This window comes from Dipodomys spectabilis, unplaced genomic scaffold (genome assembly GCF_019054845.1).
Source record: "Dipodomys spectabilis isolate Male_0828 unplaced genomic scaffold, ASM1905484v1 ptg000002l, whole genome shotgun sequence".
NCBI classification, from domain to species: Eukaryota; Metazoa; Chordata; class Mammalia; order Rodentia; family Heteromyidae; genus Dipodomys; species Dipodomys spectabilis.
In genome coordinates, this window is record NW_024870679.1 from 4,780,244 (window position 1) to 4,796,266 (window position 16,023).

At 36.2% G+C, this 16,023-nt stretch overlaps 1 protein-coding gene across 1 annotated transcript in view; it reads left to right on the forward strand.

Moving 5' to 3' along the window:
* LOC122111425 (calcium-binding mitochondrial carrier protein SCaMC-1-like) overlaps positions 1–15,586 on the forward strand; it is a 44,851-nt gene extending 29,265 nt beyond the window's left edge. Inside the window, exons 7-10 of the mRNA XM_042684256.1 lie at positions 11,974–12,081; positions 12,328–12,495; positions 14,049–14,199; positions 15,411–15,586. Of these exons, the coding sequence (XP_042540190.1) occupies positions 11,974–12,081; positions 12,328–12,495; positions 14,049–14,199; positions 15,411–15,586 (603 nt within the window). The remainder of the gene's footprint in view (positions 1–11,973; positions 12,082–12,327; positions 12,496–14,048; positions 14,200–15,410) is intronic.
* The last annotated feature ends 437 nt before the right edge of the window (positions 15,587–16,023 follow it).

The following is a 16,023-nucleotide window of genomic DNA, read 5'->3' on the forward strand; positions in this document are numbered from 1 at the left end:
TCCATGATTCCTAGTTTCTCTAGAGCTTTCATCATAAAGGGGTGTTGGATCTTGTCAAATGCTTTTTCTACATCTATTGAGATAATCAGGTGGTTCTTATCCTCGCTCTTTTTTGATGTGATTTTTTTTGATATGTTGTTGAAGTCACTTGGCCAAAATTTTGTTGAGAAGTTTTGCATCTATGCTCATCAAAGAAATAGGTCTATTGTTCTCTTTCTTTGGTGAGTCCCTGTGGTTTTGGGATGAGGGTTATGATGGATTCATAGAAAGAATTTGGTAGTAAAGTTTCACTTTTGATTTCATTGAAGAGTTAGAAGAGTATTGGTGTGAGTTATGTTTGAAGGCCTTGTAGAATTCAGCTGTAAATCCATCTGGTCCTGGGATTTTCTTGGGTATGAGGACTCTTCTTGCTGTTTCTATTTTGATTCTTGATATGAGTCTGTTAAATTGGTTCAAATAATCTTGGTTTAGTTTGGGCATCTCAATGTTTGCTAGAAATTGTTCCATTTCGTCCAGATTCTCAAATGTATTAGCATAAAGGTTTGAGAAGTATTCCCTTATAATGTTCTGATCTTGGTTGATTCTGTGGTGATGTTTCCATTCTCATCTCTGAGTTTATTTGGGTGTGTTCTTTTTCTGATAAGATTTCCTAAAGGTCTGTCAATTTTGTTAATTTTTTTCAAAGAACCAACTCTGTTGATTCTTGTTATTCTTTTGGACTTTAATTCATTTACTTCTGATTTAATTATAATTATAATTATTTATTTCCATCTACTGGATTGGGATTGGCTTATTGCTCTTTTTCAAGGAGCTTCAGATGCCTCATTAAATTGTTGGTTTCACATCTCTTCAATTTTTTGATGTAGGAACCCAGAGCTATAAACTTGCCTCTGAGTATTGCCTTTGCTGTGTCCCAGAGAAGCTGGTAATTTGTGTGTTCATTTAAATATCATAAACATTAGAATTTCTTTTCTGATCTCTCCCATTATCCACTGATGGTTCAACACTGATGATATCTTCTATCTGTTGAATTGATCTATCATAGTTCTTGGATTCATCTTGAATACTTGTTTGTTCTTTCTCTATAATGTCTAGGCTGTCTTCAATTCCAGAGATTTGATCTTCTGTATGGTCTATCAAGACTTTCTACTTTGTTTTTTATTTCCTTTCCTTCTAATTGGTCAGATGATGGCTTTAAATTCTTTGTTGGAGCTTTGTTTTAGTAGTTCTTTGCCACCTTGATTTGGTTTTCAGTGTTCACTCTCACTGAAAACCAAATCAAGGTAGCAAAGAACTCCTAAATCCATTAGTTGAGTGGTTCAGTTTCATTGGACTTCCTTTCCTTCTGTTGGACTTCATTCAGCATTCCCTTTGTGGACTCCATGGATTCCTCCAGCTTTCTGTTTGTGGATTCCATGAATGCCTCTATTAGTCTTTGGTTATTCTCATCACTCCCGCAATTCCTCTATTAATCTTTGGTTAGCCTTGTCATGTTCATGCATTTCCCTATCATGCTCACACAGAACCTTTTGCAGACTTTCAATCTTTTCATTCAGCATGTTTGCCAGTAGTGTTTATAGAGCATTTTGGGAACTCTCATTTGGATTATTCATCAACTGCTCTGTTGCCTGATTATCATGAGTGGGAGTTGAGATACTTGGACTTGCCATTCATCTTTTGTTTTTATGGCTTGTTCTGCCCATTTGGGTATGAAAGCAAAACTAATTCCACACTAGAACACTATTTTAAGGCAAGTATCAACACAGAATCCTGTAGTTGCATAGATTGTTTGACGCAGTCAAATGAGTACAGATGCAGTCTAGTTTACCAACAAACAACTAGGAATCAATGGACTAAGAAACTCAAAAAAGGAGTCAGGAGACCAGAAATTAATAAGTCTATGGAGAACTGTGAGGAGAAAATAAGGGAAAGGGGGAGAGAGAAGACCTAAATTCAGAGAGAGGAAAAAGAGAGAAAGAAAGGAAAAGAGAGATAAAAAGAAAAATAAAAAAATTAAAAATGAAACACTTAAAATTATATAAGCATAAAGAAATAATGCCACAATTAAAGGAGTTAAGGCTGGTAGTTTGTGAATTAAGTAATTGATATCTGAATTACATATGCACACAATGAAGGATAAGGTCTAATAATTGAAGATGGGTATGTATCTGGGGATGAACAGAACAGCAATTAAGTAAAGCAAAAAAAGAAAAAGGACCAACAGGGGAAAGAATAAAAAGAGAATTAAAAAAATAAAAATGATGAAAAATATAGAAAACAATTTTTTTTAATAGAAAACAATTTTAAAAAATTTAAAAAATTAGGGAGAAAGAATATTTCTTTGATTTTTTTTGAGGGGGGGGAATCTTGTGTCTCCTCTGTGTCTTTAACCAGTCTTTTGGTGGAGTCTCTTGTTTGCTTGTGGTGGTTGGTTTTCCTGTGGTTAGTTGGTTTCTTAAATCTGCTTGAGCAGGCTGAACAAAGCTCTGCCTTACTGGCATGTGGACTTTATGACTCTCCTCCCAGGCTAGTTCAGTGGGGAGGGTAATCTGCTTTGAGTGTCACATAAGACCAAGAAGGCTGTTTCCTCTTGCTTGGAGTTGCTAGGTGTGGGTAGGGTGGCCTGTCAGCAATCAGTAGCTATCTCTGAGGAACTAGCTCCTGAGACACTCCCCACAGCCGAGCATGGAGCCATTCTCAGGATTTATGGGAATCCAGTTTCCAATGGTTTTTCTATTACCCTCTGCAGCTGGAAGAGCTGCCCATGCTGCAAAGGGGTGGGACTGCCTCTGGCTTATTTGCCCAGTGAAGAAGGTCTCCCTGCTCTGGGCAGAGCTCCTTCTGCCTGGAAGGGAACTTTCCCAGGGATGGAGCTGAGCCATGCTGGTCAAGTTCCTTTGACCTGTTGAATGGCTCCCATTGTCTTCTTCTAAGGCCTGAGTTATGTGCTAGCTGCTCTGGCCCAGTTTTTGCATTAAAAGATGGCGTTCTTCTTTGGTGGTGGTGGAGTTGGCTATTTTCCTAACACTGCTCTGTGAGGAGTGGGACTATCTTGTGGGGTGGGTACTCATGCCTTTCCCTTGGATTCTGGGTCATCCACAGTCAGCAACTGTCTGTGGTCAGCAGGATGAAGAGTTCCAGTCCTTGTCAGTTCTTGCTGGCAGTGAGTAGAATCCGCTTACATACCATCTCTGGCGCCTTTGCTGGGCTCTGTCTGTCTGCTGTCTGCTGCTGCAAATACCGGCAAGTACTGCAATCAGTCTTCTTAACCAAGTTCCCTGATTTTTTTCTCTCTGGCTAAACTTTCTGTACTATGATGACACACTTGGTGTGACTCTCTAGCCTTGGATTTTTCACTGGAACACTAAAACTGGTTTCTTTGGGAGAGCTTGTTTAACCTCCCAGCTGCTCCTCTAGACTAGAAGTATTTCCTGAACACCTGATGTATTCAGCTAGAAAAGTAATGTACATGTTGCAGCAAATAAGAAACGATCAAAATTTTTTTTCTGCCTTTATGGAAGTTATATAACAATATATATTAGAAGAAATAATAAATAAAATATATGGTATGTGAGATGGTAACAGTGACTGCAGGGAACACAGACAACAGTGATTGATAATTCTTAAGACAAGTTATACTGTGAAAGGGAAAGTGAATGTTAAATGGAGGGAAAAATGGGACCAAGAGAGTATTTTTTTGTAGAAGAAGCAATGTGTATATTCCTAGGGGACTGATCAAGCAAAGAAGGGGCCATTGATTAAAGAAGAAAGAGACTAGCATGGTTAACAGCTTACCTCAATTGTGAGTAGAGATATGGGTGAAAGGAGATAAGAACTAGTGCTTAGGCAAGTGTTTAATCTTGGCCAGGCACTTCATCTATAGTCACAGGAGAAAGTACCATTAGGTCTGTACAATTGCAGATAGTCTCCTAGACTTTTCTGTCTAGGCTGGCTTTGAATCACCAGTGCCCAATGAAAATGGTAGGATTTACTTCATTTTTTTCTTTTTTAAAATTGTTATTGTAAAGGTGATGTAAAGTGATGTAGCTAGTAAAAATCTTCTCCCATTCTGCATGCTTTTTATTTGTCTTGCTAGCTATGTCCTATGCACAAACTGTTCAGTTTGATGCAATCCCATTTATTCTGTCTTTCTTTGATTTGCTGTGATTCTGGATCTTTATTTAGGAAGTTTCAACCTGTGCCTAGGAGCCCTAGTGTTTCCTCTATCCCTTCCTGTAATATTTTCATGGTATCTGGCCTTACAATCCATTTAGAATTTGATCCTAGTGCAGGGTGATATGTAAGGATATAGTTTCAGTTGTCTGCATGTATATAGCCAATTCTGCCTGCACCATTTGTTGAAGAGGTTGTCTTTCTTCCATCCTATGCTTTTGGCTTCCTTATCAATTATTAGGTGGATATAGGTCTGTTGGTTTATTTCTGGGTCTTCTATTCTGTTACGTTGGTCCTCAGGCCTATTCTGTGCCAGTAGCAGGCTGTTTTTAAAAATTTTTTTTCTATAGATTTGTAATAGAGATTGAAGTTTGGTATTGATATTCCTCTTAACACTGTTCTTCTTGCTAAGGATTATTTTTGCTATTTGGAGTCTTATTATCCCATATGATTTTTTAGGTTGCTTTCTCTATATCATTGAAAAGTGTGGGAATTTGGTGGGTATTGCATTGAATTTTAAAATTGCGTTGGGCAATATTGCCATTTTCACAATGTTAATCCTTCCAATCTAGAAGCATGGAAGGGTTTTCCATTTTCTTAAATCTGCTTCAACTTCATTTTCAAATTTTTAATGTTTCCATAGTAGAGAATTTTCACAACTTTGGTTAAGTTAATATGTAGGTGTGTGTGTGTGTGTGTGTGTGTGTGTGTGTGTGTGTGTGTGTGTGTGTGTGTGTGTGTGTATGTGTGTGTGTGTGTATAGAGAGAGAGACGCTACTACAAATGGAGTTGCTTTTCTAATTTCAGTCTTGTAGTTCTCAAGGCTGGCATATAGAAGAGCTACTGATTTTTATACCTTGCTACTTTGCCAATGTTTTAGATAAGCTCAAATGACTGGAGGGAAGAACCTATAGAGCTCTTTAAATACAATATCATGTCACCTGCAAAGAGAGATAGTTGTACTTCTTTTTGCATCTGGATCCCCTTTATGTCTTTCTCATGCCTTGTTGCTCTTGCTAGGAATTCCAGTACTATATTGAAGAGGAGTGGGGAACATGGACATCCTTGTCTCGTTCCTGATTTTAGAGGAAATGATTTTAACTTTTACTATTAAGTATTAGGCTGGTTTATCATTTACAGCCTTTATTATATTGTGGAACATTCCATGGATTCCTAGCATCTTCAGAAGTTTTACCATAAAGAGGTGTTGAATCTTGTTAATTTCTTTTTCTGTATATCTTGAGATGATCATGTGGTTCTTGTCCTTGCTTCTGTTGATATGTTGAATTATATTAATTGACTCACGTATGTTGAACCAGTTTTGCATTCCTGAAATGAATCCCGTTTAGTCATAGTGTATGGGTTTTTTTTGATTTGTTAAATTCAGTTGGCTAGGATTTTATTAAGAAGTTTTGCATCAATGTTCATCAAAAAGATGGGTCTAGTTGGGCATTGGTGGCTCATGCCTGTAATCCTAGCTACTCAGGAGGCTGAGATCTGAGGATCATGGTTCAAAGCCAGCCTGGGCTGTGAGACTCTTATCTCCAATAAACCACCAGAAAACCAGAAGTGGCCCTGTGGCTCAAGTGGTAGAGTGCTTGCTTTGAGCTGAAGAGCTGAGGGACATTGCCCAGGCCCAGAGTTCCAACTCCATGACCGAAAAAAAAAGAGAGATGGATTTATAGTTCTTTCTTTGATGCGTCCCTATCTGGTTTTGGGATGAGTGTTAATGCTGGCTTCATAGAATGAGATTGGTAGTGATCTTTCCCTTTAAATTTCATTGAAGAGTTTAAGGAGGATTGGAGTGAGTTCTCCTTTGAATTTGGCTGTGAATCTGTCTGGTCCTGGGCTTTGCTTGAATGGGAGGTCCTTTTATTGCTGTATCAATTTCATTACTTTTTATGAGTCTATTTAGTTGGGTTGAATCTCCTTGGTTCAGTTTGGGTGTATCAGTATTCTCTAGGAATTCTTTCATTTCTTCCCTATTCTCTAATTTGTTGGCATAAAAGTTTGGAAAGTATTCCCTTATAATGTTTTGAATCTTGCTTGTTTATGTTTATTTGGGTGTGTTCTTTTTTGGTCAGATTTGCTAAGGGTCTCTACATTTTTTTCATTTCTTCAAAGAACCAACTTTTTGTTTTGTTGATTCTTTCTATGGTTTTTAAGTTTCTAATTCATTTATTTCTGATATAGTTTTTTTTTATTTGTTTCTGTACTAGTTTGGGGTTTGGCTTTTCCTGTTTTTTTTTTTTTTTGTTGTTGTTGTTGTTGTCGGTTGTGGGGCTTGAACTCTGGGTGCTGTCCCTGAGCTCTTCAGTTCAAGGTGAGTGCTCTACTACTTGAGCCACAGCACCACTTCTGGTTTTTTGGTGGTTAATTGGAGATAAGAGCCTCATGGACTTCGTTCCTGCCCAGACTGGCTTTGAACTGAAATCCTCACATCTCAGCCTCCCAAGTAGCTAGGCTTACAGATGTGAGCCAGCAGTGCTTGGCTGTTCCTGTTTTCTAAAGGAGATTGAGATGCATCATCATTAAAGTGTTAATTTGAGATTTCTCTAATTTTTTTATGTAGGCAGTCAGAAGTATAAATTTTCTTCTGAGTACTTCCTTTACTGTGTCCTAGAAGAGCTGGTATTTTGTTTGTTAATTTTGTTAAATTCCATAAATGTTTGAATTTCTGTTCTAATCTCTTTAGTGACTCACTGGTCATTCTACAATGTGTTGTTCAGTCTCCATGAGTTAGAGAATTTTCTTTCTTTTTTTTTGGGTCCGGTCGTGGGGCCTGATCTCTGGGCCTGGGCACTGTCCCTCAGCTCTTCAGCTCAAGGCTAGTGCTCTACCACTTGAGCCACAGTGCCACTTCCGGCTTTTTTCTTTTTGCTTATGTGGTGCTGAGGAATCAAACCCAGGGCCTCATGCATGCAAGGGAAGTGCTCTACCACTGAGTCACCTTCCCAGCCCGAGTTAGAGAATTTTCTATGATGACTTTTGGTGTTGAGCTCTAATTTTATTCCATTGTGGTCTGACAAGATGCGGGGAATAATTTCAGTTTTTAAAAATGTGCACAATTTTTCTCTCTGACCTAAAATAAGATCTACTTTGGAGAAGGTTCTGTGTACTACTGAGAAGAATGTATATTCTGATGCTGCTGGGTGAAATATTCTGTAGATATCTGTTATTTGTAGTTGGAGGTCAATGGAATTATTTAGGTCTGAGTTTTCTTTGCTGAGTTTTCAACTGGATGAAGTCACCACAATCAATGTGTTTGGATCTATGTGTTTTTAGGTTAAGTAGTATTTGCTTGATGAAGTTGGGTGCTCCAGCATTTGGTACATAGATAACTATAATTGTTATACCCTCCTGTAGGAGAGTCCCCTTTATTAATATGTAATGTCCTTCTTTGCCTCTTCTTACTAGTTTTAGTTTGAAGTCTATTTTATCTGATATTAATATTGCTACTCTGAACTGTTTATAGGGATTATTTGCTTGACTTTATTCCAGGCTTTCACTTTGAGAATGTTTGTTTTTGGCAGTAAGATCCCTTGTTTTTTGATCTAACTCATCAATCCATGTTGTTTAATTGGAGAGCTAAGTCCATTAATATTGAGGGTTAGGACTAAGAAGTGTTTGGTAACTGTTGCCATGTTATCAACTTTCTAAGATGAGTTATAGCTTCCTCTTAACTATATTTATCTGGTTATTTGGTAAGGTTCGTTCTCTCTGTCAGTATTGTGTTGTTGTTGTCTTTTCATGCAGGATGTCTTTATGTATCTTCTATAGTGCTGGTTTGGTGGAGATAAATTGTTTCAATTTTTCTTTGTTATGGAAAATTTTTATTTGTCCTTTGGTTATGAAAATGAGCTTTGCTGGTACAGTATTCTTTGTTGATAGTTGTGTACCTTTAATTGGCATGCATCATTCTAAGCTCTTCTTGTTTTCATGGTCTCAGCTTAGAAATTTGTAGTAATTCTCACTGGTTTTCCTTTATATGTAATCAATTTTTTCTCTCTAACAGCTTTAAGCATCCTTTCCTTGGTCTCTATTCATCCTGGGAAGATTACAGTGTGGCAGTGGAATGTTCTTTTCTGGCCTGGTCTGTTTGGAGTTCAAAAGCTTCTTATCTTTTTGGTTGTTGTAGAAGTTCTCTGCTAGAATTCTATTAAATATGTTACATAATCCTTTTAGTTGCCTGCTTTTCTTCTTCCTCAATACTTACCAGTCTTAAGTTAGTTCTTCTGATTGAGTCTTGAAGTTCTTGCAAGCTCCTTTCTTATTTCATGGATTTGTTATGGATATTTGTCTTCTCTTTCTCTATTGTATCTTTCCTGTCTTCTGTCCCTGAGACCCTCTCTTCTGTGTAATCTATTCTAGTCTTCTGTCATGACTTTCTACTTTGTTTTTATTTCTCTGCCTTGTAATTGGTCATTTTTGATTACTTCTATTTCTTTATTGAAATTTGTTTTAGATTTTTTTTTTTTTTTGGTCGGTCATGGGGCTGGAACTCTGGGCCTGGGTGCTGTCCCTCAGCTCTTCAGCTTAAAGTGAGCACTCTACCACTTGAGCCACAGTGCCACTTCTGATTTTCTAAGTGGTTTATTGGAGATAAGAGTCTCACGGAGTTTCCTGCCTGGGGTGGCCTTGAACCGTGATCCTCAGATCTCAGCCTTCTGAGTAGCTAGAATTACAGGCATGAGCCACCATGCCAGTTCTTTTAGATCTTTTATGAACTTCTTTGCTTCCTTCATTTGTTTATCTGTGTCTTCTCCCATATCCTTTAGCTGGGAGACAATTTTTTTATTGTTCTTCCTTTCCTTCTCTTAGAATTCATTGAACTTTCTGTTTGAAGACTCTGAATTCATTTACTAATCTTTCATTAATCTCATCATGCTCACAAATTGCCTTGTGTAGGTTTTCTATCTTCTCATTAATCATATTTATTAGCAGTATTTTTAAAGCATTTTGGAGCTGTCTTCTAGGTCCTTGCTTATCAGTTCTATTACCTGGTTATTTTCTGTGGGAATTAAGCTTCACTGAGGTGCCATTTTTCTTGTGTTCCTATAGTTTGTTCTTTTCATTTGTAAACCCTTTTGCTTTTAATATTTTTGGGGACTGTCGCCTTCCTAATAGGTTGGTTGGTTAGCCAGTTGATGGCCAGGTGATATTTGGTTGGATTTGTTTATCTGGGCTCAGATTTTTTTGAGAGCATTAAGTATAGGATTAGGGTTTAGAGTTTAGTCATGTTGAGATGCTGTGCTGTTTATGCTTGTCTACCAGTTGAAAACATTGAAGTTGTAAGGCAGGGGAAGTTTGGAGAGGAGCGGTTTTTCAGAGAGAACTAAGGGTGAGAGAAGTCTTAATGTTATAGAAGATTAAGCTGAAGAGGGATGAAAAAGAAGGTAGGTAATAGCTGCAATGGAGAAACCAAATGAGGGAGATAGACCTTGTAGTCTATCTACAGACCCATGAGTCTATGCATCAGACTCCCTAAACACTAATACTCTCTAATAAGCTTGTCAGTTGTAGGTATTCCCCTATCTAAATACATCTTTATTTTGGATGGAGAAGGGTATTGTGGTTTAGAAAAGATTAGGTATATTTATAATTGATAAGTAATTCAATTGTAAGAGTCAACATGAACCAATGAAAAATAATACCAATGGAATAAAAGCACCTAAAACTGAAACCACAACAGGACACAATATGAAGTAAAAAAAACAAACACAGAAGCCTACGATTGCATAGAATTTAAATCAGAGGTTTTAAATCACAGATAGGTACTTTCCTATATAAATACAACTTCACTTTTGGTTGGGGAGAGTTTCAGATTCGTTTTTCCCTTTCAAAAATGGTGCCACTTCTCTGGCAAGTATTTCTGGCCAGGTGTTCTGGAGGCCTCTGTGCCACTTTCAAAGATGGCGCACTTCTTGGGTGGGGGAAGGGGTTCCTAGGCAGATGCTATTCTCCCTTTGGGAAATACTCAGCATTTCTAGTGATGATTTAGATTGTCCATGGTGTGGTGAATTATCTATGTATCTGTATGACTGTGGCAGGTTTGGCTGGGTGTTCCTGTTCCTGCCTTTTCCCTTCAGGCTCTTTTAATTCTTCACCAAAGGCAAGTGCTAAGTTGGCAGCTCAGTCATTGTCGTGGGTGCCACTTCACTGGTTTTCTGTCTTTGTAGGCATGTAGTATATAATCTTGTTTTTTAGTGTATATCTTATACCTAACTTGGCATGGATTGCCTGCTGGTACCCTAAATCCCTGTTAGGTTGGGAAGAGCTTAGATTGTTACCTGCTCTCACTCTGTCACCTGTGAGTAACTCCTAGATTTACTTGTTTTAAAAGATGAATATTTCATGTGTCATATTATTGTATTACATTTGTGCATGTTTTCTTTAGCCATTCATCCATCAGATGACATTTAGGCTGCTTTCATATCTTGGCTACCGTGAATAATGTTAAAATAGAGAGTGGAGATATCTTTTTGAGATGTAGAGTTTTGTCTCCTTTGGCTCTCTATCCAGAAGTAGTATTGCTGGATTATAAAAAGTGGGGTTTCTGGATCATGGTAAATATCCTTTGATAATATCAATAGTATGCAAAGGTTTTGACTTTCTGATATTCACCATTTTTACAGTTATTAGAAGATATCTGATTTTAGTTTGCATTTCCCTGATTAGTGATGTCATTGTATCTTAAAACTATTGGCCATTTGCATGTCTTCTTTGAGGAAATGTCTATTCAGGCCCTTTGCCCATTTTAAAATCAGATGATTTATATTTTTAAGTGAATTGTGTGAGCTCTATATAAATTAGTCATTAACTCATGTCAGATACATGGTTTGCAAATATTTTCTGCCATTCTTTGGATAACTCTTTTCAACCCTCTCTGTTAATTGTCTTTTGCTGTGCAAAATCTTTATAGTTTGATGAAATTTTACTTATTTTTTATTTTTGTTTCCTATTCTCATTGCAGATTTAGCTTAAAGCTGCCAACCCATCATACAACATAAATGAATTGCTTCTTTGAAATTTCCTCTGCCATGTAAACTAGTTCATCAACTTTAAGCTTGACCTCTCTGAGGCACTGACAAAATATGTCTAAATTCTTTTCCACATTGGGGCCTTTAGTCTTGATTTCCATTTGAAAACTCATCAGCATAGCCTTTATCGCCCCATTTCTTGTTATCGTATCCCTTGTAACAAGAAAAGCCGCATGTCATTTACTAGTTTTTGTTGCCCAGTAACCAAACAATATTGTCTTCCATGTGTAAACATAGTACAGAAAAGAGATAAAAGATGAAATTCCTGCCCTGTGTGTTATTTGCCTGCCCCTTATGAAATAATACACTTGTGAATAGGCTTAAATAATTTTATATTGCTAGTGACGTACTCAGCAAGAAAAAGGAGGCTTAAGATGCAGCTTTTGCTTAGAATTTAAAATCAAATATTTATTTATTTATATATTTATTTATTACCAGTCCTGGGGCTTGACATTAGGGCCTGGGCACTGTCCCTGAGCTGCTTTTTTGCTCAAGGTTAGCACTGTACCACTTGAGCTTACAGTTACCACTTCTGGTTTTTTTCTGTTTATGAGGCATTGAACCCAGGGCTTCATGCATGCTAGGCAAGCACTCTACCACTAAGCTACATTCCCAGCCTCAAACATTCTTATAGGTTGTTCTAATATCGGGCATCTGGTTATGTTTTAATATAAATCTTATACTATTAATATTTAAAATTTTGAACAGTATATATTACATTTCACTATCAATATGAATTTCTATATTTTTATTTTTGCAGTATAAGAAATGGCTTAGTTTTGATGGTGCTAATATAGGAATTCTGGAAAGATTTATAGCTGGCTCATTGGCTGGTGCAACTGCCCAGACCTGTATTTACCCTATGGAGGTGTGTATCATTATAAAATTTTAACTGCAGTTGTAATTTTTTTGTTGGTCATGGAAACATCACAGGATAAACAAGCAAAATTCAGAAATCCTCAGTATCGTATCAGTTGTTGATAATTAAGAAGTTACAATTAATGCTCATTTTTTGATTTAATTTTTTAAACAATCTGATTTAATAAGGTGTACTAGATCAATAGAAAAGTTGGGTAAATTTGATAAGTATTTCCTTATTTTCTTTCACACATAGGTAGTAAAGACCAGACTGACTGTAGGCAAAACTGGAGAATATTCTGGAGTTATTGATTGTTGTATGAAACTCTTTAGAAAAGAAGGTTTCCAAACTTTTTTCAAAGGATATGTTCCTAACATGCTGGGCATTGTACCTTATACAAGCTTAGATCTTGCTGTTTATGAGGTAAGTGCCTTCTCAAAATAGGACATGATGTGTTAGTTTTGAAATACTGAACAATAATTGTTTTTTTTAAATTCTAAAAGTATGGTTATAAATGACCTTGCCTAAAGTTGGTCCAAGTTTCTTTGGACCACAAAGTGAACTGAATGTTTTTATTTGTCTACTTGTTTTATATGTTAGACATTTGGCATTGTAATAATTTTATGTTTGGCTATTTTTTTTGTTGTTGTAAATGAGTTTTTGGCAACAATAATTATAGAAATAAATTCTGATAGTATCCTGGCTTTCAACCCTGGATGCATCTCTGAATCACCTACCTGTGTGTATTTTTAAAAAACAGAATTCTTGGGCTAGACCCTGAGCAATTCTGATATAATTATCCCAGGATAGCCTTGAGATTCAAGCTTTTAACTCACTATGCAGAAAAAATATGATGTGCAGATAAGATTGAGAAAACAAATAGTCTGGCAAAATCATGACTACCAGAATTGTAGGGGATATGACAAGAGGTTGGGGATGACAGGCAGCATGAAGGTAGAGCAAAAGCTCCGTCAGGCAGGGGATGACAGGCAGCATGAAGGTAGATGGGCAGAAGCCTTGTCAGGTAGGATTCAAGGGTAACTCTGCATTCTGCCAGTCATTTCATTTTTATGACTATACATCTGTTTCAGGAAGACCACCTTCACATTAGTTACCATTTAATTGTAAAAACCAGGTGAGAGCATGTGATTAGAATAGTTCACTTCCAATGTGGGAGGACAGCTCTCTGGACACAGGCCAGTAGAATTTTTGGCAGATGCTACCACTATCATATGAAAAGTAGCCATGTGTGCTTAGGACTTTAACACATATAAGTACATTTTTTATGTGTTCAAAATAGCAAATATTATATCATGCATTTCTAGCCTTTTTGTTTTCTTACTTCTGTGATATTGTTAAAACAGAATTGTTAATATTAGCATATTGGGATTTTGCTGTTCTTTCATTTTCATAGTCCAATTTTTTTTTGCTTTTATGCTAAAGTGCCATTATGTATTCCTGCTTTCATTGTTAGAGGATTTAATAAAGATACACAGGACAGAAATTTTGGAATTTAATTTTTCAGAAGCCTCAAATTATACATTTGGATAATTGTTGCAGTACATAAACTTTCTGCCATCCTTTAAGAAACAGTTTTGAAACCTCAAGTGTTTTTCCCCAGTCACTTTTATTTAAAGAAAGGAATTAGGAAAGACGTGTCTTTCCTCAGAGTTGAGAAAATATGGTTTTGTTAGCCTGCCGTAGATTGTGTCATCTTTTCTGCAACGTGTTGTTAAGCTCTCTGAGAATCTCCAGAATTTCACTCTAGTTTTTGACCATCTTTAAAACCAAAACAAACAAGCAAAGGAAAAACAAGACAAAAGAAAACACACAGAAATACAAACTTGAATTGTTCGTTAGGAAACATCTGTGTGTCTTCTCCCTGTTTTGTCAGCAGAGATGCCCTTCTCTATTGAAGCTTTATTTTACTAACAGTTGCATTGTAGTTAAAGGATAAATATCATTCTCTTTATCAGCTTTTGAAGAATTATTGGCTAGAACATTTTGCGCAAAAGTCTGTAAACCCTGGGATAATGACTTTGCTGGCCTGTAGTACATTGTCTCACACTTGTGGTCAGTTAGCAAGCTTCCCTCTACACCTTCTTAGAACCCGCATGCAGGTTGAAGGTGAGTTTGGCATTTTTAATGAAGTAATATCTACGTTAAAAATATACTTTAAATATTTATGAGCTAATGGTTTAAAAACAGAAAAATTGTAGAATTGATCAATCAAAAGCATTAGAGTCAAATTTATTGTTTTATTGACTAGACACTTAATGAGCTTCAGATGTTATTCTCAAAAGTTATGTTTGGATCAAGATGCATTGTATTTATAAACTACTTTGTTGAATGGCAACTCCTTTGTACAGCTATTTAAAGATAATGTAAAACATAAAAACACATAAGAAAAGGAAAAAGTTATGTTTGGCACTCTCCAAACTTCATCTAATTACTGATGATCTCATTAAAATTTTAATTAGCTAGTGAACACAGAATAATAGAAAGGGCTTTGCTCTCTTCATATTGAATCAAAAATTACTCCATGGGAGCATACAGTTTTGCCTGTAATCTGATATCCTTACTGTATTCTGCATCAAGAACTCAACACATCTGTGGATTGAACTTAGTTGTTTTCTTTTAGTCTAGAGAGGAGATAACAAGTGGGGATGAAATCTGCTTTGTTTATCTCAGAGTGCCATGTTAGAGATTTAGCTTTTAAGAAAATAGCCCTCATCATTTTTCAAGAAGAAAAACTCCCCACATTACCCTGTTGTTATTTTCTTGAGTAAGTGATTCAAAGGGGATAATGTGGTAAGTGTCTAACATCTCTTTCTCTCTCTTTCTCGAATAAGATTCGGGTTTGATTTATATTTTGCTTATGTAGGGAAATTAATCTATCCACTGTATCACCTGTCTATTCTTCTTTCAGATTGTGTCATTCCCAATTCCAAATGCTTCTTGGTGGTTCCTCATGAAAGACTTGCAATTTGTTCTATAGCACTTTCTGTAGTGATAGAAATACTTATATTTGTATTTTTCCAGTAAGCAGTCCTTGTGAATTTAATGTCCTTAGTCATGTGAAACTAATGAGCACTAAAAATATTGTTACTAAGAAGCTGAAATTTTAGTTTTACTTAATTTTAATTAAGTAGCTACCATAGTGAACTGTATGGGACCATGCTATACAGATGGTGGTGGTGGTAAGGTTACATAAGTTGTTTTTCATTCTGAAGTAATGCCAGTTTCTCCTCATTAAAACTGGACTATCTCAATGTTTAAAGATGAAAATATTGAATTATATTATTATTATATTATTATTATTTTCTTTTAATTTATAGCCATGGTTGACAAAGAAAAACTACCTATGACTGAGCTCATTCACGAAATATATAACAAAGAAGGAAAAAAGGGATTTTTTAGGGGCTTCACCCCTAGCATCTTAAAGGTGATTCCTGCAATAGGCATTGGCTGTGTTGCTCATGAAACAGTGAAACCACTTTTGGGAATAATCTAGAATATCAGATTGTTGTCTTTGCTATAATCGCTAAATTACAAGGTAATACCTATGTTACAAGGCAATATTACCTTTTCATATTAATTGTAATATATTTGTTAAAGCATTTTTCTTTATTATAAAATATATAAATTAAATAATCTTGGAAATGTTAATGATTTAAATCCCTAATATCCATAGATTTCTTCCTCCTCTTTATCCTCCTTCTTCATTAGCATTTCTTCTTATTCTCCCTTTAACCCTAACATGAAACTTCTGTTTTGTTTTGTTTTTTGTGATACTGAGTTTAAACTCAGAGCCTTGGGCCTTAGTGCTCTACCACTAGCCTAATACTAAAACTTGTCTTACATTGGATTTGAACATATCCTAGAGTAACATTAGTTGGTTACAGGGGTTTGTATTGGCTTTTTTTTTCTTTCAAAACTTCTTTCTTAAGG